The 21429-nt window shown below is 41.4% G+C and overlaps 2 protein-coding genes across 7 annotated transcripts in view; one reads left to right on the top strand and one right to left on the bottom strand.

The window, feature by feature from the left end:
* Positions 1-1580, bottom strand: part of LOC137342575 (dyslexia-associated protein KIAA0319-like protein) — a 79464-nt gene extending 77884 nt beyond the window's left edge. For 2 of the 5 annotated variants that reach the window (XM_068006545.1, XM_068006547.1), the window contains exon 1: positions 806-1233. The gene's annotated coding sequence lies outside the window, so the exon portion shown is untranslated. The other 3 variants (XM_068006549.1, XM_068006546.1, XM_068006548.1) reach the window with 3 other exon arrangements.
* Positions 1467-21104, top strand: ncdn (neurochondrin). Of its 2 annotated transcripts, none has more exons than XM_068006550.1 (7): positions 1467-1563; positions 4990-5129; positions 5786-6793; positions 11500-11741; positions 12465-12689; positions 14501-14643; positions 16321-21104. In XM_068006550.1, exons 2-7 carry the CDS (start codon positions 5004-5006, stop codon positions 16755-16757), a joined length of 2181 nt encoding a protein of 726 aa, XP_067862651.1. In that variant the 5' UTR covers positions 1467-1563; positions 4990-5003; the 3' UTR covers positions 16758-21104. The 2 variants fall into 2 exon arrangements, with proteins under 2 accessions (XP_067862651.1, XP_067862653.1); XM_068006552.1 differs by lacking the exon at positions 1467-1563 and adding an exon at positions 2645-2713.
* The last annotated feature ends 325 nt before the right edge of the window (positions 21105-21429 follow it).

Genomic DNA, 21429 nt, shown 5'->3' with positions numbered 1-21429 from the left:
AGGGAATTGTTACTCATGAAACTGCATGTGGATAATTAATGTTATATTGATTAAGCAGTGAAACATAAGAGTGTATACTATATCTACATTGAAAAAAGTTCCTTTAGATTTTCCATCCATCAATCCAAACCATAGATCCTAAATGTTTTCACATTGTAAACAATCTGAAATAATCTACCAAATCTCAGCTACAAATCAAATTTAGCCATTAACACAATTTAAAATAATTTTACTTAATGCAGTCATTACAATGAAAGAACTTAAACTGTCACTTATATATGTTGAAACCCTAAAGGAATCCATTAATTGCCTTTCAGCTTGGCTCAGTTGGTAGCACTCTCACCTCACAGTCAGAAGGCTGTGGGTTCAAATCCAACCCCGGAACATGATTACCTTATTTAACTTGATACTTCAATGCAGTACTGATAGAGCACTGTATTGCCATCTTTTGGGTGAGGCTTTAAACCAAGGTTTGTCTGTTCAACGTCCTATGACACTACTCAAAAAGGACAAGGGAAGTTCTCTCAGTGTCCTGACCAACATTATCCCTGAACCAACACAATTAAAATAGATCGTCAGCGTGCAAAATGGCTGCTGCGTTCGCCTACATAATTGTGAAAGTAATTACTTGATTTTAAAGCACTTTGGGATATCGTGAGGACGCGACAGGCGCTATAAAACGCAAGTTATTTTCTTTACATAGCAAAGATAAAAAAAACAGTGCGCTATTGCAAATATTTTAAAATACATTTCGTTACCCCAGTAATCGCACACATCGCAAATTAAGAGTAGGTAAAACAATTACCCTAGCGCTTATTGTTCACCATCAATTTTTAAAACTTAAAAACTAAATCCAACTGAATCCGTTATAACACATCGCATATTTTGTTCAGCCAGCTAATGTCAGGTAAACGATCAGATCTGGAGATTTCCCAACTCCAAACGCTATTCGGCCGCTACAAACTTCCAGCTCGGCTCTGTGGGAAATTCAGCGAACACCATATGGCAGACGCGCGGTCCGGACTGCGGGGGGAAGTTAATAAACTCGTCAGCTCACTCTGCTGCTGCAGTCGAGAGATCTGGTATTAAACAACCAACTGGGCAACGAATTTAAAATAAATAAAACGCGTCCGAGTGACGGGCACCTGCCGCTCGGGCGCCTCAACCCCCTGGGTCAGCGGAGCCTGGTCTGCACGACATCCGTCTGTCAAACCTCCACCCTGACACACGACGTGCTTCGCTGCCCCGGCCGAGGCCCCAGATCCCGATCCCGGTCCCGGTCCCGGTCCCACACTCACGGTCTCAGGTGACGGGACCTCCTCCACTCGAGCGTCTCAAACACACCGCAACGTCACTTCCGCTTACCGCCCCAATCGCTTTCCCCCAGAAGCACGAAATTTGCAATGTATAATAAATCAGTCCCGCCTATCAATAAACAACCATTACAATATATGTCAGGAAAACAACCAGCAACAATTTAACTCACAATCGAATCCTTCGCCGCGCGGAAAACTAAATGTGTTCGTGTATGAAACAAGTCGAACGGATACCGAAGGGGAGCAGGTAAGAGGTCCCGCGGAAACCAGAACCAATTACATTTGTTCCTAACTGTCACATAGTGCGAATAATTATGACATCGAATTCAAAACAAACCGTTTAAATACACAGGGCAAGAAAAAAAATCATTTTTATATTTGCAGGAATAAAAACAATAATCCAGTTCCTGACGCCATGGTTATTAACATCCATTCACCCCCAGCGCCGCTGTGCGTTTGACTTTGGAACTTCAGTGGCGATCTGAGCACGAACGCGACAAATACTCGCGATGTGCTGGTGTCAAACATGACATTAAGAGCCGGGCGGGACCACTTTTATTGTTTGATTTTGCTGTGTCCGGCGGGTAGCGACTGTTGCCTGGGGATGAGTCATATTCCCATTGGTCTGTTGTGCTGAATGTAAACGGTGGTGATTGGTTGACGTCGGTCAGGTGAGAGTTCACTGTTACCCGGATGGTGGCGAGGCGCAGGTGGGTCTGGTGCGCGGTGGAGCTCGGAGCTCGGTTTTGTCTTTTTATCGCCAGTTTCCGTGTCCGAGCGATTCGTTAACCGGGGACACCGAACAAACAAACAAAGCTGTTCCGAAATCGTGAATCTTAGATTGAGCGATTAAATGTGTTAACTTGACTCATTTGGTGCCACTCTCCTTTGCTTCAGATGTGCCACTGGGAGCTGAGCATAATTTAGCTGTCACTGAGGGAGTGCTGCATTGTTGGAGGTCCTTATGAAGCGATATTGAACTAAGGCCTCACTTGCCCATTTTAGTGGTTCAGATGGACACTAAAAATCCTCTGCCACTATTTGAGGAGCATTGAATTCTCCCTAACCAACATTCTTTTCTCAACCAACATCAAAAGTAAATTAACTCATCCTTCTGGTTGCTGTTTGCGGGATCTTGCTTTGTACAAGATGGTTGCTGCATGTGCCCTATATAACTGTCATTGCCCTTTCAATTGTATTTGAAGCATTTTGAGGTAGCCTTGAGCCAGATGATAAGGTTTTATATAAAGCCAAGGTCTTGTATTTGAATGTTTGTGGTGCCCCCCTGCCATTGTTGACTAGCTTGCTACTCACTGCCAAGGCTCAAGTACAAGTTACTGGAAGGCTGCTAACACCTGTGGACTGTAGCCCGAGCAAGAGTTCTAACGACAGTGGAAGTATGTCATTTGAGAAAGCGATTTATCTGCAAATTTTACCGCCATGTCATTGTGTTCCTAATTTATGAAAAATGGAATTACAAACAATTCCAAAACATTACCAAGTCTCCTTCTTTTGATGAGAAGTGCAATCTGTTTATACTGATCTCTTAATGTAATGTTCACTATATAAAAATTAAATATACTTATAATTGGTCAATCTGTTTTGATAAATACTCAAAAATCCTCCAATTCTAATATATTGAAGTTAGCTGTATATAAGCCTCCTGTCCATAGTGTGGTATATCTTATGACTTGGATGATCAAAAAATCTTTTAGCAATATGGGAACACAGAGATGGTGAATTACTGTCGTTCTTGTGAACAGCTTGGGAGACTTGGACCTTTTGTGATGTATCTTTCAGATAAATAAGCTGCTTCAGAATTTGTAACCCCACTTTGCATCCCAATTGGGAGATCTCTTCTTCAACTCCTGCTGGAGCTGAGAAAAAGGTGCTTTGTTGCACATTGTGTTTTTTCACCATGTGGAAATAATTTGAATATTTTGTATAAAACTAGATTATTGATGGTGTTATGTTATCAGCTAATAGATTTGGAAACCAAAAGTCATTTATGTTGGAAACCACCTCTTGGCGGTTCAGTAAGTTAAATGCTTGGTTCAAATGCAGTCCAAACTGATGTGATGCAACTGTCTGCTGACGTAAAGGTCTTGCATGCAATGAATTTGGGTAGAATAATCCAATTTCTAGTGAGCAATGGCACATAGGTCAATTTTGGCTTTAATGCAGCACTTAAAGTTGTCTTGCTCAGAGAGGCCGGAGATGACTAATGTGGGAAATGTTACAACTGGTGGGTGCTGTTCTGAAATAGGGGCAGAGGGAACTTTATTCTAAATTGTACAGATACAGATTTTCCAGTGATTTGTGGGCCTGGACAATAGTCAATTAAAGAAAGTCATACTTATGTGATTATTTTCATTAATCAAAGTGATTATTTAATGATTTAAACAGTTCATACAAGCATCAAGCAATACATACAACCTTAAAAACCAAGGATTTCAGCATCACGGCAGCTCTCTTCTCGCTCTTGACGTTGTTCTTCTTGACGTTCTTCCTGTAGGCTCCTCCAACTGCAGTATCTACCACGATGTCCCATTTTTATATGATTTTTGCCAGTTGGGGTGTGAGTAAAAGTTAAGAGAAGTCCCACTTTGGCCACTCACCCACTGTGGCATTAATAATAGACAGTTGGCTGGGTCACTCAAAACCATGTGAACCCTGATGAAACCTTTCCACCGTGTGAAACCTGCTGTAGCCCCTTGTCCATGTGAACCTAGTTGCAGTAGTTTTAGTTGTCTGTCCCAAGGATTTCTAATTGTCTCAGCACTGTTTTTCTAAGTCAGTTGTTTTGAGAACCAAAGGCCATGTTCGAAGCTTTGAGAAGTTTCTGCAGATTGTTGCTTTTGTTCTTATCAGTTGTTGTTGAAAACTGAAGCCTCTCGAAGTTTCTGCACATTGCTGCCATTGCAGTTTAAACTTACAATGTCCAAATGACATATAACTGCTTTATACTGACACTGGGTATCTGAAATGGAAAGTGTTTTATTTCCTAGCAGTAGCATCCCTCATCTTAATGAACACAAAGTTTTGAAAAATTACACATTTTTTTAAACCTCTCGAAATAGTTGTAGAATTGTTGCAGTCGCACAAAATACCAGGTAGGGAAATTTATTCCGTATTTATGACATTCTTGCGAGGAACTTATTTATTGATCAGGTTGCTTTGTATGCCTGACTTTGTTTGGTTTGGCTTTAGTTTTTGTCACAGTGCAAAGTTTTCGGTGCATATATAGTGGAAAAATTCTTTGTAGTCTATTTAAATGTTTTTTTATCTATTTATTTTGGAAAATTGTTTCTCCATTCAAACTAATTTTATCCCTGCTAACAGAAAAATAGAGTATCTGAATTTAAAAGTTTAGAAATCACTGCAATAGCCTCCAATTGTCTGCCTGCCTCATATCCTGAAGGTGACTGCATAATTCCTGTGGAGAAGAAAGAACAATCAGTATTTTGAATGAAAATGTATCAGTTATTGTTCTTACCCTGATACTAAAGGATTGGTTTTGGGTGAAAATGTGTCATCCTTGTACTTAGTCATGCTTTTGTCAGGTTGTGAAAATCTATCTCCAATAGCAAAGCCTGGATGTTGTTGTGCAGAAAACTCACCATTTTATTGAAATAACTTTGCTCAAAGTTTGTTAAACATTATTTTATTGCAGTTAGGATTGCTCTAATGGCATCTCATTCAGAAAATCCACATGAAACTGAAGATGGGACAAGGAACAAGACATTGGAACGATGTCTTGAGGTTCTACAAGATGCAAAAAATGATAGTGAGCAGTTTGCAGCTCTTTTACTGGTAAGAATGTTTTAGTACTCCAGCCAAATGCAAATATACTGCTGTTCTGCTGAAACTAATTCCAAGTCAGATGAGAATTTTACACTCAAGTTTCTCAGTGTAAGAAATAAGTTTATACTTCAACTTATTTTAGACTTCAAATTAATCTTACAACATTTATTTTGCCTGCTATGAATTGCCACTCCATTAAGCAATTCATTCTCTTATATTTGGAAGTTAGCATGCAGTGAAAATGGACTAGGTTGCGGGAATGTGACTTCTGAAATGAAACAATATTCCATTCTAAGTGAACATTATTGACTGGTAGTGAAATGGGATCCCATCTGGAGTACTGCATTCAATTTTGGTCATCGCACCTCAAGAAGGATATATTGGCTTTAGAGGGGGTCATCGCAGATTCACCAGAATGATATCGGGCTTAAAGGGTTAAATTATGAGGACAAGTTGCATGGGGTGTGGTAGTGTAGTGATTATGTTACTGGACTAATAATCCAGAGAATGAGAGTTCAAATCTGAGATTTTGAATTCAGTTTAAAAAATCTGGAAATAAAAGTCACGAGCACTGAACCAAACAGTTGCTAGACACTTCCTGACACGTTTGTGTAGTAACATACAAAACATTTTACAATAAATTGAATAAAATTTGTTTATTTTAGGTGACCAAGGTGGTGAAGGCTGGTGAAGTCGATGTTCGAACTCGCCGACGGATATTTGATGCTATTGGATTCTCTTTCCCAAACCGACTTCTTATTACCAAGGAGGCGCCACATGGCTGTCCCAGTCAAATTTTCCGTGCTCTCGGTATGACTCTGCTTGCATGTTTTTCCACAAATCCGGAATTGGTTACTCACCCTCAAATCCTCAACAAAATACCCATTTTCAATGAAGTTATTAGTTCAGACGTGGACTCTGGAGCAGATATTGCCACCTTCACCTCAATGATTGATGACTCTTACCAATGTCTCCATGCAATTTCTGCCTATCCTCAGGGTCAGAGACATTTAGTAACTCAAGGAACAGTGTCTGCATTATGTCAGGCTTATCTAAACCAACGTCATGGCCATGACCAGGCGCTGTGTCTTCTCGTCAACCTCCTGAACGCAATGGAAAACAAGTGTTGGAAAACTTGTAAGCCAGACCTCTTGAAGGTACTCAGCATGCTTAGTGAACAGTTTGCTAAAGAAGAAGATAGCAGAAAATTTGAGCTGTGTAACGTGTTGCAGCATTTTCTACCTGCTGTACCTATCCTGACCGAGGACCCATCTGTCGCTGGGTGCTTGAAGAACTTTCATACTGGTCTCTTCAACATACTCAACAGCAAACTGAGTATCTCACAACGGGACCCAGCACTGAAACTTGCTGGCCTGTTGTTGACTGTTTATGGCTCAGACTGGATCCTGGCAGAAAATGCTGAAACAAGAAGTAAATTCCTGGCATTGATTGTGAATCTGGCCTGTGTGGAAGTTCGGATTTGTTTGGAGGACCCGAGTCTAGGCGCAACTTTCTCTAAACCAGATGTCATCACAGCATGTTACAGTATCATCGAGTTTGGGATGATGGTTTGTGTGCTTGGTGATAAAGTCTGTCTAACAGAAGCTGAAAGTAGCCAATTAGTACAGATAATGGTGGAGGCCTTTGGAGCAGTCATCGGCTATTTTAAGCAGGTGAAGTGTGGAAATATGTTTATCGTTGGAATAACTTATTGCATTCTCGTACTTGTATTTTCTTAGAACCAGACTTTTGTGCCCAAATGTACAGCTTATTTTTCTAGGGGTTTTGAATCCTCGATGTCAGACATTCATTGTAATGCTGCAGCTCTTATATTGTGCACCTATTGTTCATTATTTCCTTACCTTCAATCCAGCTCATTGAATATTGTTCACAATGGAAACTTTGGGGGTGGGGGGGTGGTGAAAGTAATCATATGTTTACATAAAAATAACAAATGGTTCAGGGGGTCTCTTTTAGGTTTGGATTGCAGTAGATTGTGTAGTGCAGGCTCCAAATCAATTCATAACAGCAATGAAATTAATGCATTTCCTACATGTTTGATTTTATATTGTGTTATGAAAACTAGTGGGACACTTGATGCGGACTTGAACTAGTGCATTTCTCACTTCTGAAAGTATATTTTGTATAGTGGAAATTCTTAAAGCTATTATTTGGGGTTCTAAGAAATAATATGCCATCAGGCTGTCACACAATAGTTGTATGAATGGTGAAAATTCTCCAGATAGTAAATTCTTGATCTCAGCCAGATTGGGGGTGAAGAGGGTGACAGGGCAAGGGAGTTGCTCACCAACCACACTGTTGCCTCTGTTGATGGTGATTGCATGTCTCTTAGGCCAGGGAATAAGGTATGTGTTTTGGGTTAAGGAATAGAAACAGATAAAAGCTTTTTTTTTTAAAAGAAAAGAGCTCGATAGAGCTGAGAGAACTGTGTGGGGGGTGGTGGGGAGGGAAGAGGGAAAGGGTAACTCAATGGGACAAACCTCACTGTTAAGTTGTAGTCATTGTGGAAAGGACTTTTTTTGTAGTTTGGTAAAAGTGTTTGTATATTTGTTCTGACTTCCTATTGGTTATTTCACAAATTTCAGAAATTGACTTTTATATCTATTTCAAGTTCCAGAATTGCACCCTTCAATTAGTGGAGAATTTTGAAAATTAGAAAGGAAAATTTTGAGGAAATGCAGTATCAAAATTTAAAATGAGTAATGTAGTTAAATGATAAATAAAAAAGCATTGAGTAGTTGCTTACCAAGGTGCTTTGTCAAGTATAAAGATAAGACAAGTCTGGCATAGGCTGCTTGGAATGTACTGTTTGATTTGAGAACCAAAGAAAAGTAATAGAAAGATCACTGAATAAGACAAGGTTAATATCATGGTTATGTGTTGCACTGTAACCAGTATGATGGCAGATGCATCTGCCCATGACAGTATTGGTAGGAGTGACCACCGCACAGTCCTCATGGAGATGAAGTCCCGTCTTCGCACTGAGGACACCATCCAGTGTTGTGTGGCACTACCACCGTGCGAAATGGGATAGATTCAGAACAGATCCAGCAGCTCAAAATTGGGCATCCATGAGGCTCGGTGGGCCATCAGCAGTAGCAGAATTGTATTCCAGCACAATCTGGAACCTCATGGCCCGGCATATTCCTCACTCTACCAACAAGCCAGGGGATCAACTCTGGTTCAATGAGGAGTGGAGAAGAGCATGCCAGGAGCAGCACCAGGCGTACCTAAAAATGAGGTGCCAACCTGGTGAAGCTACAACTCAGGACTACATGCATGCTAAACAGCGGAAGCAACATGCTATAGACAGAGCTAAGCGATTCCACAACCAACGGATCAGATCAAAGCTCTGCAGTCCTGCCACATCCAGTCGTGAATGGTAATGGACAATTAAACAACTAACGGGAGGAGGAGGCTCTGTAAACATCCCCATCCTCAATGATGGTGGAGTCCAGCACGTGAGTGCAAAAGACAAGGCTGAAGCGTTTGCAACCATCTTCAGCCAGAAGTGCCGAGTGGATGATCCATCTCAGCCGCCTCCCGATATCCCCACCATCACAGAAGCCAGTCTTCAGCCAATTCGATTCACTCCACATGATATCAAGAAAAGGCTGAGTGCACTGGATACAGCAAAGGCTATGGGCCCCGACAACATCCCGGCTGTAGTGCTGAAGACTTGTGCTCCAGAACTAGCTGCACCTCTAGCCAAGCTGTTCCAGTACAGCTACACCACTGTCATCTACCCGATAATGTGGAAAATTGCCCAGGTATGTCCTGTCCACGCCCCATCAGTGGACAGGACAATCATCAGCAAAGTGATAGAAGGTGTCGTCGACAGTGCTATCAAGCGGCACTTACTCACCAATAACCTGCTCACCGATGCTCAGTTTGAGTTCCACCAGGACCACTCGGCTCCAGACCTCATTATAGCCTTGGACCAAACGTGGACAAAAGAGCTGAATTCCAGAGGTGAGGTGAGAGTGACTGCCCTTGACATCAAGGCAGCATTTGACCGAGTGTGGTACCAAGGAGCCCTAGTAAAATTGAAGTCAATGGGAATCAGGGGGAAAACTCTCCAGTGGCTGGAGTCATACCTGGCACAAAGGAAGATGGTAGTGGTTGTTGGAGGCCAATCATCTCAGCCCCAGGGCATTGCTGCAGGAGTTCCTCAGGGCAGTGTCCTAGGCCCATCCATCTTCAGCTGCTTCATCAATGACCTTCCCTCCATCATAAGGTCAGAAATGGGGATGTTTGCTGATGATTGCACAGTGTTCAGTTCCTTCGCAACCCCTCAGATAATGAAGCAGTCCGAGCCCGCATGCAGTAAGACCTGGACAACATCCAGGCTTGGGCTGATAAGCGGCGAGTAACATTCGCGCGAGACAAGTGCCAGGCAATGACTATCTCCAACAAGAGAGTCCAATCACCTCCCCTTGACATTCAACGGCATTACCATCGCCGAATCCCCCACCATCAACATCCTGGGAGTCACCATTGACCAGAAACTTAACTGGACCAGCCATATAAAAACTGTGGCTACAAGAGCAGGTCAGAGGCTGGGTATTCTGCGTCGAGTGACTCACCTGACTCCCCAAAGCCTTTCCACCATCTACAAGGCGCAAGTCAGGAGTGTGATGGAGTACTCTCCACTTGCCTGGATGAGTGCAGCTCCAACAACACTCAAGAAGCTCAACACCATCCAGGACAAAGCAGCCTTCTTGATTGGCACCCCATCCACCACCCTAAACATTCACTCCCTTCACCACCGGCGCACAGTGGCTGCAGTGTGTACCATCCACAGGATGCACTGCAGCAACTCGCCAAGGCTTCTTCGACAGCACCTCCCAAACCCGTGACTTCTACCACCTAGAAGGACAAGAGCAGCAGGTACATGGGAACAACACCACCTGCACATTCCCCTCCAAGTCACACACCATCCCGACTTAGAAATATATCGCCGTTCCTTCATCGTCGCTGGGTCAAAATCCTGGAACTCCCTTCCTAACAGCACCGTGGGAGAACCTTCACCACACGGACTGCAGCGGTTCAAGAAGGCGGCTCACCACCACTTTGTCAAGGGCAGTTAGGGATGGGCAATAAATGCTGGCCTCGCCAGCGATGCCCACATCCCATGAACGAATAAAAAAAAAACAACTTTACCCTCCTCAGTACCAAAATGTTAAGCATGATATTGTAATTTTACTTTTCGTACTTAGATTTAAATCTTGGAGTTACAACAGAGTTTTATGCATATTCTCTGTATCCAAGAAATAGGCTGTCAATGTTAGAAAAACATTGCTTAAAAAATAAGAGTCGCATTATGCAGGCAACACCTTTTCAAATAATAGTTTTTGTTTTACTGGCAGAGCTGAAAGGGTGAATGAACACCTTTTATTAAACACCACACAGATTGCAGCGGTTCAAGAAGGCGGCTCACCACCACCTTCTCAAGGGCAATTAGGGATGGGCAATAAATGCCGGCCTCGCCAGCGACGTCCACGTCCCATGAACAAATAAAAAAAAAATCCAGTAATTGCCACAAATAAGATGTTACTTTCCTTTACTCTGGGTGATAATTCAATCCAGTCTTTGAGCTGACATGTGAGATAATGGTTCCTATTTTGCTGGATGCCAGAAACTGGTTGAGCCCTTCTTCAGGATAGTAAATTAACCAAGTGTGGCCTGTATCCGATTGATAGGAAGCTCAGGTCTGACAGAAGATGACTAGTGTTGGTTAAGCCTGGAGGTAGAGTGAGAGTCCAGAAATGACCAAACCCCAGATTGAGTTGGAACAGTGTACTGTACACTCTTGGGACAGTCCAGTTGGCCATAATTACAGACAAACATTTAAATTGGTCCAAGGACGACAACAGGGAACAATAAGCAGCAAATGCCACTGGGGGAAATTAAATTTTAATCGGATGACTTGAGGTTGCAGACAGCCAGTAGTTCAAGGCTTTCTTTTGTATCCAAATGCACAGACATTGTTGATCTCTGCATTTAAGGTCCTTTTTTGAGAGCTCGTTGGTTGTCTTATTTCCTTGTTCTGAGAGAATTTTTTTTAGCATCCCAAAATCAGTGGTGTTGCATCTTTTATAAATATGTTTATTCTTTGAGCAACACCAGGATTCAGACACCATTTCAACAATTCAGCTGTAGTGGTGCAGATCAGACTTTCCTATTGCAAGCTTGTTGTGTAGAAGCTTTCATTCACAATCTCTTACAGTACACTGAAAGGACCAGTATTCCCACTTGTCCTTTCAATGGGAAATTCTTACACACATTTACATCATATTTTAAAAGCCAAATTTAACTGCCTCTCTTTTAAATTTGTTTATTTCTTCCTGTACTGTAGGTGACACAAGAAAAGCTATGGGACCCATTTCTATTTGCCTCAGTCCGAATCCTGGGTGCATGGATGGCTGAGGAGACTTCTGCACTCAAACAGGAAATCTGTGATGTACTTCCTTTTCTGATTCGTTATGCTCAGATGCTGTTTGAATGTCCAATAAAATCAGATGACCTAGACAATCAAGTGAAAGGGCTCTCACTAGCTGACAGTTCCGAGGCAACAACCTGGTCTAAAGATGCCTTGAGGTAAGAACGAAAATGTGATGCAGCATTAGGTGCAGTCCATTTAATGATCACTGTAATCTTGTGCTTTATGATACTAAATTCTCAACTAGATGGGCCAGAGCTTGGCTTAGGTCCATGTTGTACACTCATTTTTCAGTGGCCAAACAAAATCCCAAGTTACTTGGAAAAATGTGCAATTATTCGCCACAAAGACAAAGTACAGTTGCACCTTGTTAAACCGACCCCATTTGTCACAGACAAAACTGTTAAATTATCAGTTGTTGAATCAGTGAACCCCCCCAGATGTTTTCCATTCTACACTTCATTTCTTCAGGCTTTGTGTGTTAGGGAGCTTACTTTTGAATGTATAGTCTGATTTGTTGTTGAAAAATTGCAGTCAATATGTACGTTGCTAAATTTGGAGTCCAAGCTGGGGAATTATCTCCTTTTTGGAGTGAAGACATTGTGGGTGTTTGTTTCTAATATCCATGTCCGATGTTACAGCTGGCAGATTAACAAGGTTTGAAGCAAAGTGATGAAACTGACAGCGCAGTTCAGCAGTCCCCTTTAACCAGTGGAGATCGCTAACTCGTTCTTTAAATTTTCTGTAGAAAATCTGAATCGTAGCTGAATCTAAGCTGTTTGTTGCGGCTAAAGTTAGTTTGCTGAGGATTACCGGTGGAAACCTGTCTCTTACCGCTTGGGTGCACTTACGTTTTGCTAATTGTGTGTCTGTACTTATAGGTTTTTACTACCTGGATTTTGTCACCTTTCAGCTGAGGACAACCCTCGAAGAATCTTAATTTCACATGGGTTTCATGTTTTGCTTCTCCGTTATTTCACACAACAGTGGGAAGTCTTCAGTTCTTCCCAAAGTGCACTGCTTTTGCCAGATGATGCAGAGATGAGTCTTCGAACGGCCTGTGGAATTTTTCTAAACCTTGTGGTAACTGAGCCTGCACTGATCAGGTATAAAGTAGCCCATCCCGGTCAAGAGATTTATGATATAACGTGTGGATTCAGTTGAAATGGGTAGATTTCAGTGTCAGAAAGAGCCCATGAAAAAAAACTTGCGAATGTCCGGTTGAAAGCTCTATATTGTACCACCAAAATGGGCTTCGTTATAATTTGATACAAACCACAATGTCTATGACAAGTTTAAAATAACACACTGCTGCTAGTTTTAGTAGTGAGTGAGAGGGTAGGGGACAGAAGAAGTTTGATAATTTGACATGAAAAGTATTTGGAAGCAGTTCCAGTTTAACAAGTATATATGGTATAAAACATAGGCTGCAACAAATTGGTTGTTTTTCAGTTTAGAACTCAAGCATTGGTTGCACTGAAGCTGATCAAATTATGCTTGTCGATCTCCATCAGCAGCTGGAAAACCCCAACCCGGAGGCCTGCAGCTGCATTTAAATCTTCTGCTGTTTTTCCAGCAAAAGGTCCAGCCTCTGGCCCAAGTACCAGGATGGGCAATAGCAGCGCTCCCATGGTTGGACAGGCACAGTGCACTTTGGGTGTGCTGTTCTTGTCCAGTGTCAGGGCAGAAATCAACCTCATTAAGTTGAATGCAAAGACCATATAAGAGACAGACTAGTTAATGTAGTGACATAATTTTATTTGAGTATTCTGACCATTAATGCTCTGCCTGTAATGCTGGTTATCGATCTTAAATAATGCTTCTAATCGTAATGAGTATCCCACAGCAGCCTATTTCATTTGTATCGTTCTTAAATAATTCCCACCAATATAATATCCTTCCCTCTTCTCCAGAAGGCATGGCTCTTTACTGGGATGTGGTACCTCACCCATATGATTGTTAATAATGCCTAAATCTTGACCGTGAGTGTTGACAGGTTATTCCGTTGTGGGGGTATTACAGCTGAGCCCAATCTTTTTTTTATAAGTTCTATTGTCCATCCCTATTTGCCTTAAGGGCATTAAGAGTCAACCACATTAGTATGGGACTGGTGTCATATGTGGACCAGAGCAGGTAGGGGTGGCAGATCTCTCCCCAAAGGGCATTAATGAATTAATTGAGTTTTTAAATGACAATCTAGCAGCTTTCATGGTCACCATTTTTCTAGCGCTAGCTCACAAATATCAGATTTATTGAATTAAATTTCATAACTTGTCAAGGTGGGATGATCTGTCGGTTGCTGGTCTAATACTGTAACCACTAAGCTGCTAGATTATCATTTAAAAACTCGATTGGTTTGTTAATTCCCTTCAGGAAGAGATCTGCCACCCATACCCTGTCCTCACCCCACATGTGCATTTCCAGCAGAGGTCACTGCATGGTGACTGAGTGGGAACCCTGAGCATTTTTCCCCAACCTTATTTTAGGGTCATTGAGACCAGTTGTAATGCCCTTACTGCTGTCCGAGCTTGAGATCAAGGATCTTGAGTCCTTCCTAGTCTGCATGATTCAGCTACTCACTGTGTTAATCTACTGAGCTATAAGAAAGTTTTGAAGTTCACTATGCAACCTGTTTACTTAATGTTTTAACTCAAATGTTCAGATACTTGTTTTTGTATTTAATATGCAGCATCCATTTTCACAAATGCACCACTAATTACAGGCTGCAATAATTTATTGGCTTCTTAATTACATAACCAGAAATGGTAATATAAAAGAATTAGGTTGTTAAATAGGTTTCACAATCATTTTTGGTCTGACCACATATCTCTTACTAGGGGAAAAATTGATATTCAAAGTTTTTAAACCGCCTTTAATTTGTTGCTTACCCTTGATCTTTTTTATCTGTTTGTTGAAGGCAGGAAGAGTGTTTCTCATCTTTGCTTAGTTTGTTAATGGAATCCCTGCAGTCATTGCTTTGCAGCCAGCGTCACCTGATTCTTGCTGCTAACTTCACCACATTGGGGCTGATGATGAGTCGCATACTGGCTGGCACTCCAGGTACAAAATGGGCGTGATGAATTACTAATGGCATGCATGATTATTGAATCATTGTTGATCAATCTTCAAACCATGCATCTACTGTAAAACTAATATAAACATTTCCTGTACTTGGGGAGGGGTGTTTATGGACCATTTACAGCACTGTACATCAGTGCTAGTGCATTGCTAAAGCAAAGAATAAACAGGTTAATATCAACTTACATATAGGAATACATTTATTAATTTTATCCCAAAGGTGATTCAGTTAAAAATCAGCTAGTGTTGTTACTCCTGATCACTGTCTAGTAGAAAGTGCATATGTAAACCCTGATGGTTCACAACAGATGTCAGTTTCACTTTACTTTTATTTCTCATGTCAGGAAGGGATACAATTATTAGTCCATAACAACAATAATTTCTTGAGAAGTGGTGCGGAAGCAGGGGAGCAGAAACACTGAGCAAGAGTTAAGAAAGGTTACTGAAGACATGGTCAAAGTGGGTGCCTTTGAAAGAGGGGAAAGATGTAACAGTGCTTAAGAAGACAAAACGCAGGCCCAAAAAGGCTGACTGCTCTGTCACCAAGGTGGAGCGGAGGGACAGGGTGATGCACAGTTCGCCAGTGTTGAAAGGTCAAAGAGTGTGAGTTGAGACATAAGGCTGGAGACTGTCGTCTACGTAAGTGGGACAAGGCCTTGGAGAGATTTGTAAAGGAGCTGAGAAGACAAAGATTTTGAAATCAATTCTTTTGGGGATGGTGTAAGTCAGTGAAAGTTGGTGAGGACAGAAGTGATAGGTGAGTGGGATATGATGAGGGTAGAAGAGTTTTGAATATGGTCGAGCTTGGGAAGCCAGTGAGGAGAGTGTTGGTAAAGTTGATCCTGGAGATGACACAGGCATGGATGACTTTCAGTGATGGTGAAAATGAGGTAGCAATAAGGTGAAAGGTGGAAATAGACAGACTTGGTAAAGGGTAGGATGTGCAGTGTGAAGCTCAGCTTAGGGCAAATAGGACACTGAGGTAGTACGCTGGTCACTTCGGTTACACCCAACAATCAGGAAAAGGGGTGGAATCAAGGGCTAGGGTTTGGAATGCTGGAGGGAGATTCTTGCAGATGTTCAGCTGGAGAAAGTTCACGCTGAAACTCAAGCTTATGTTAGGCAAACAAAGTCAGTTGTGGAGTCAAGCATGGTGACACAAAAGTCGAGATGGAAGCTAACTCCCTGTTTGTGCATAATGTTGGTATGTGTATGAAGAATGGGAGGGGCCTAAGGATGGAGTGTTGGGGATGGCAGTGGTCAGTGTGCAAGGGCAGGAGCAGAAGTCTTTGTAAGAGATATGCTGGGACAGATAGCAGCAGAATGATGAAAAGGTGGTATCACAAAAGTAGACATTGAAGGAGGTGGGTTTCATGGAAGAAACGGATCAGATGATGCTCGGGGGTTTGGAGACGCAGCTGCAGAGCATTTTGGAGTCTGGGCTGGATTAGGAAAAGGCTGCAAGAGGTCGTGGAAGATTGTGGATTGGAGGTGGGGAGAGGAGGCTGAGGCAGCTGAATGCATATCCTCTATTTTGGAGGCCAAGACATTGATAACCTCCTCAGATTTGGTATTAAGCATGAGTTTGTGATATAGAGGAGGTGGTTGGGTTTGTCTTTTAAGGTTATATAGTGAAAATAACCTTGTGTTTTTTTTCAGTGCTGCAGGGAACTGCAGTATCCAGGGGCTTTTTCCGAGGGGCAATTCACTTTCTGTCAAAAGCACATAGAACACAGATGGAGGAGGTTGATGACAGAACACAAATTGTGGTGTCCGAGAGATACCAGGAAGCTTGGGATCAAATATCAGAGCTTTGGTTTTTGGGAATGCAAGCTTTTGCTAGTTGTGTACCCTTGTTGCCATGGCTACCACAAAGTGTGATTGAATCAGAATGGTTGAGTGACATTTTCGATTTGCTAAATCAGGCTTCACCTGTGACTGTGGAGTTTGACCTTATTGCTGCCTTCCAATGTGTTTTGGCTGAACTGGCAAAGAACAGTAAACCATGTAAAGACATTATGTTGCTGAATAATGGTGAGGAGAAAGCAAACCTGTATGGAATGGCAGCTTTGGAGCAATGTCTCTGTCAAAATTAGTAACCAGCCAACTTCGCCCACCCAAAACGGCCAAGTAGAGCCACCAGCATCCCATGAGTATCTGAAGAAACTTGGGGCTTGTAGTGCTTCCAGAAGCTGAAAAGGTTTAAGAGTGAAGATTTTTTTAACTCGTTGTTATTTTACTTAATTTTAGGTTTTGAAGAACTCCTCAGTAGCTGATTAAAGTTCGACCCCCTCAGTTATTTTATTAACTTGATATAACTTGGGAGATGGAGCAGCTACATCCCTGTATATTCTTGCAACCAGGAAATCTCTCTCTCACACTCACTTTTGCCCTTAGTTGCAAAAATCTTGTTTGTGATTGATATTAAAATCCAGCCCACTTCTAGAAGGTGTCTTGTAATCAGTATCATATTATAAAAAACAAACTGTTACAAAGAGTTGTGAATCAGAAATATCATCTCTGATTTTTGCAGGATGAAATTATCTTGTGAGTTAGCTGTCCTGCTACATCTTGAACTAATAATCCAAGCCAGTTTGATAAGAAAATGTCCTCTTTCTCTATTGGCTCTAGAGGTCCTAAGTAAAATCAGTTTGGACAATCTCAATTCAGTTCCTAATGAGAATGAGTCCACAGCGCAAAAGCCCCAGAATTTGGTAGAACTTGCCTAAGTCAGAGATTGTCAGTTTGTGCACAAAATAAAATTTTAAAATTTTATACTGATGCAGTGGGGAAGGGATGATCTTCTGAGTTTGGGATTAAGTTACATTGCTGGAACAGGGAGAGCATCAGTCTGTTATACCAGGCCACTTTATACCTGACACTGAGTGAAAAACAGAATGTTTCCCATGCTCTTATTTTGATGAGCACAGAAAAATCACCAAAGTTAAAAATAGGTACTGACAGTAAGACTCCTAAGGTTACTTGGATTCAGATCCTGTTTAAATGTCTCATTTTATGGGAAACAGTTTTGGCACTGTTAAAATCGCGTTGTTAAGAACAACTCTATTTTCCCTTAATAACAATTCTCAGACTTCTTTGTACAGATAATAACAAACATATTGGACTCAATTTTCAAAGTGAAAAATGGGTGGGTTGGGGGTGGGGGGCATTGAAAATTGCCACCATTTCAGACCCGCCTCCAACCCGCCCATTTCCGGTTTTCACTGGGGTGGGAAGAGGGGTGGGCAACCAACCCCCTCCCAGGAGGGGGGTCGGGCCTTAAAGCCTTTTAAGGAGGCTTCGGGCCTCCATTTTTCTGGACTTCCCAATTTCAATCCCAGGGGGCCGGGATTCCCGGGCCTTCTGTTTTACGCCTCGTGAAAGAAGGCGAGAAGGCCTGAGACTAACAGGTAGGTGCCTCGAAAGGCACAGCTTGTGGGCCCGGAGGAGCAGGAGTGCTTCCCCCAGGCCCAACAAGCCTACCTGCGCTGACACCCTAAAGATCACAGACCCCCCGACCCCGATGCTCTGACCCCCGATTCTCCCAATCAACGCCGCGATGACCCCCGATCCTGACACCCCCCTCCGCCCGTCCCCCTTCCCCCCGGGTGACTGACCCCGATCCCATTCCCCATGACTCTCGACCCCCGGGCAACCTATGCCCATATGCTGACCTGTGCCCACCCTCCCCACCCCCTCCCCCCCCCCCCCCCCCCTACAATCCATACAAACAAAGACTTACCTTCAGACTTACCTGAACACGTTCTATCCCCAGCTGGTCTCCCGTCTGAGACCAACCTGTCAATTAGGCCGGTCAGTCAAACGAGAAACCGACAAAAAAAAATAAAAGACGTCCTTACGTCAAAATCGTAAGGACGTCCAGGAAAACCGTACTAATGGGTTTCCCGACCTCAATTTGACCTTCCCAGCTCGGTTTTAAAATTGAGCTCATTGTATCCCCTGTCCCCCAAAAAATTGATCAATTTTAACTAATGGTTACAGGTCTTTTGGCTATATCAGATTGGAGCCCTGCCTTTCATGCTTTGCATTATGCTGCTAGCCAAAGAGTTAAAGGGGTGGTGGAAAATGTAGATTTGTATAGGGCAGGAATGTAGCAATCTTACTACATATATATTGCTAATGTGTTTATTTCCCATCCCCCTGAAAAAAGTATCCAGAAATGACAAAAATAAAGACTTAAGTATGAGGGTTTGAAATGTTGTTTTCCAAATTGCACCAGCAAATGTTTGCAAGACAGCTGCTGTGAAACTCAGTCTGGATATTCATGGGTTTTGTTGTTTTGCCACCTTGTGAAGCCCACAGTTCCAGTTAGGCATGGGTTCCTGATATGAGTATGATACTGTGACTCAATTGCACTGACATCCAAAATGTGCACCACTGTGGCTTATTTCTTTGAGTTCATTTCTGTTGCTCCATTAATTAATTGTCTGTGAACCGCTTTAGGATGTTTGAGTGATGTGATAAGGTAGCATATTAATGTAAGTCTGTCTGTCTTTTTTTCCCTTCCATTCTTTATTTAAGACCCAAGTGAGATATCTTTATTCTGATTGTCTAAATGTGATTACTAACTCATCGAAATAGAAAATGTGTGGCTTCAGCTGAGAGTTTTAAAGTACTATGTGTAAAGTCCAGTAAAAGCACTTGTATGCTACTTCTGTTAAAGACTGTCTTTGAGTAACACAAAGCTGACATTTATTTCTTCATTCATATTACAGATTGTTTTCTTGTATTTTGCTGTGCTTCCTCAAAATAAACTATTTACTGACATAAAATCTACAATTTAGAAAGGCTACCAAATGGAAATTTTATTTTTGGGTGGGAATAAATCATCTTGTAACAGTACCTTTCAGATGATTAACTCAAATCCCAACAACTACTCCAAGTCGGAGGGGGCCTGATGATACAAAATGACATCAAACAAAATGGTGCTATCAATAGAACTAGACCTAAGAAAGATTAACTTGCGTTAAATTTTCAGAATGAAGTGCAGTATATAAACTGAAAGGTAATCCAGAAGTTCATGTCCAATGAAGCCCGTGTTCAGGGACTGTTCAGAAAACTAACATCACATTTCTGTTCAAACCCATAATTGGCATCTGTCTCAGACAATCAGAATCATGAGAGTCAAGTATAAACTTTATGTCTGAAATATCTTATTCAACACTCTGGAACAAATCAGCATGTGAGTTAAAATCTAAAGCATTTCCAGGCATGTTTTTACTTAACAACTGGAACTGATGATCTGATATAGTGTTGAGTCTGGTACATTGATGCAAGTCCAGTAACTGATTTTAATGTCCAATGTGGGGCACGGCTTCAGGAATTGTAGTTGCCTGGTATGTATTTAACATCATGTTATGATATTTGGTTACTGGCATTAATGAATATATCATTTGAAGTCAATTCCAGAGTCTGAAGTTGAGAGGATATTGTCGATTGAATCTATAAAACAAGACATAAAGGCATTAAAGTAATATGTGCAAAACATAAAATAACTTTTCTACTATTTAATCAACATTTAGACCCAGAATGTTGATATTTTTTCATTACTTTTTGCAGTATTATTGAACTAGTTTTATTTACGTTGTGGCAATATCCCTGTTGTCTGTAGAGTACACGGTCTAGGATGCACTGCAGAGTGTTACAGACCACGTACACTTGGAATCAATTGGCATTTGTGTTTTTTTCAAATATGACATTATTGCTTTATTAACATTTATCTTTGTGCCTGGTAATCTGTCAATATAAAATGGATATGACAAAGTAGAAAAATACTGAGTTGTAAACAAATGTATGGTTTTTTTTGTTTTATTTGGCCTTTATTTTAATGCTTGATGAAAAGAGCTATGCAATTAAATATACAGAATGCTTTTAATTAGCGCTTCTGAAGTGAACAGCCAGATCTATGCTGGAAAGCTTTAAAACAGAGTGCCTTTATTTTACAACCTAGTTCAAATGCCCAGATTTCAATTGTAGAACTTGAAAAGCATTTTCCTAGTTTAGAATAAAAACAGAAAATGCTGGAAATAGCAAGTCAGGCAGCATCTGTGGAGAAAGAAACAGAGTTAACGTTTCAGGTCGTTGTCTCTTTTACCTTGTTCACCTTCATTGCTTTCTTTGTCTCCTTACTAGTTTAATCCCCCTGTGTTGGTTGATTGTACTAGATTTTGAACAGTGTGGGACAACAATATTGCTAAATTTTGTATAAACATGAGGTTTCCAAACAACTGTATTTAGGCAGCTGTATTTGGTCACTCATTAGGTGTCTGGTTTATCAGAATATAAGGCTATTATGTACAATATTTTGAAGCTGAAAAAGATAACTTTTCTGCCAAAGCAATTACATTTCTTCAGTTGCATGCATAATGTAGTTTTTTACATTATCACAATTCGCTAAAAGTTAAATAAACTGAATTGTTCAATTTGTAAGTCTTAACAGTCAATCTTTCATAGCCATCTGAATCTTTAAGCATGTGTGAGTAGCCTCTGAACAAGCTTGCTATGAATGGTTCCTGATTTTACGAATGCTTTGAATGGAACGCCACTGCAAATGCACTTTCTGATTAATAAATCCACATCAGAAGTGAGCTAATCACAACAGTGGCACAATAGATGACAATGGCAGGTCAAGTGTGTCATCAGCGACTGTTATGGCAGCTGCTATCAGCCATTGTGATTAATGTGATATAATCACAAGTTTATTGAACTCAAAATAAAAGATGCAAGGGTAATAAGCAGAACAACATT

The sequence above is a fragment of the Heptranchias perlo genome, chromosome 26 (assembly GCF_035084215.1).
Source record: "Heptranchias perlo isolate sHepPer1 chromosome 26, sHepPer1.hap1, whole genome shotgun sequence".
Classification (NCBI taxonomy): domain Eukaryota; kingdom Metazoa; phylum Chordata; class Chondrichthyes; order Hexanchiformes; family Hexanchidae; genus Heptranchias; species Heptranchias perlo.
Note: the sequence above shows the minus strand (reverse complement) of the source record. Positions and strands in the feature narration are given on the sequence as shown.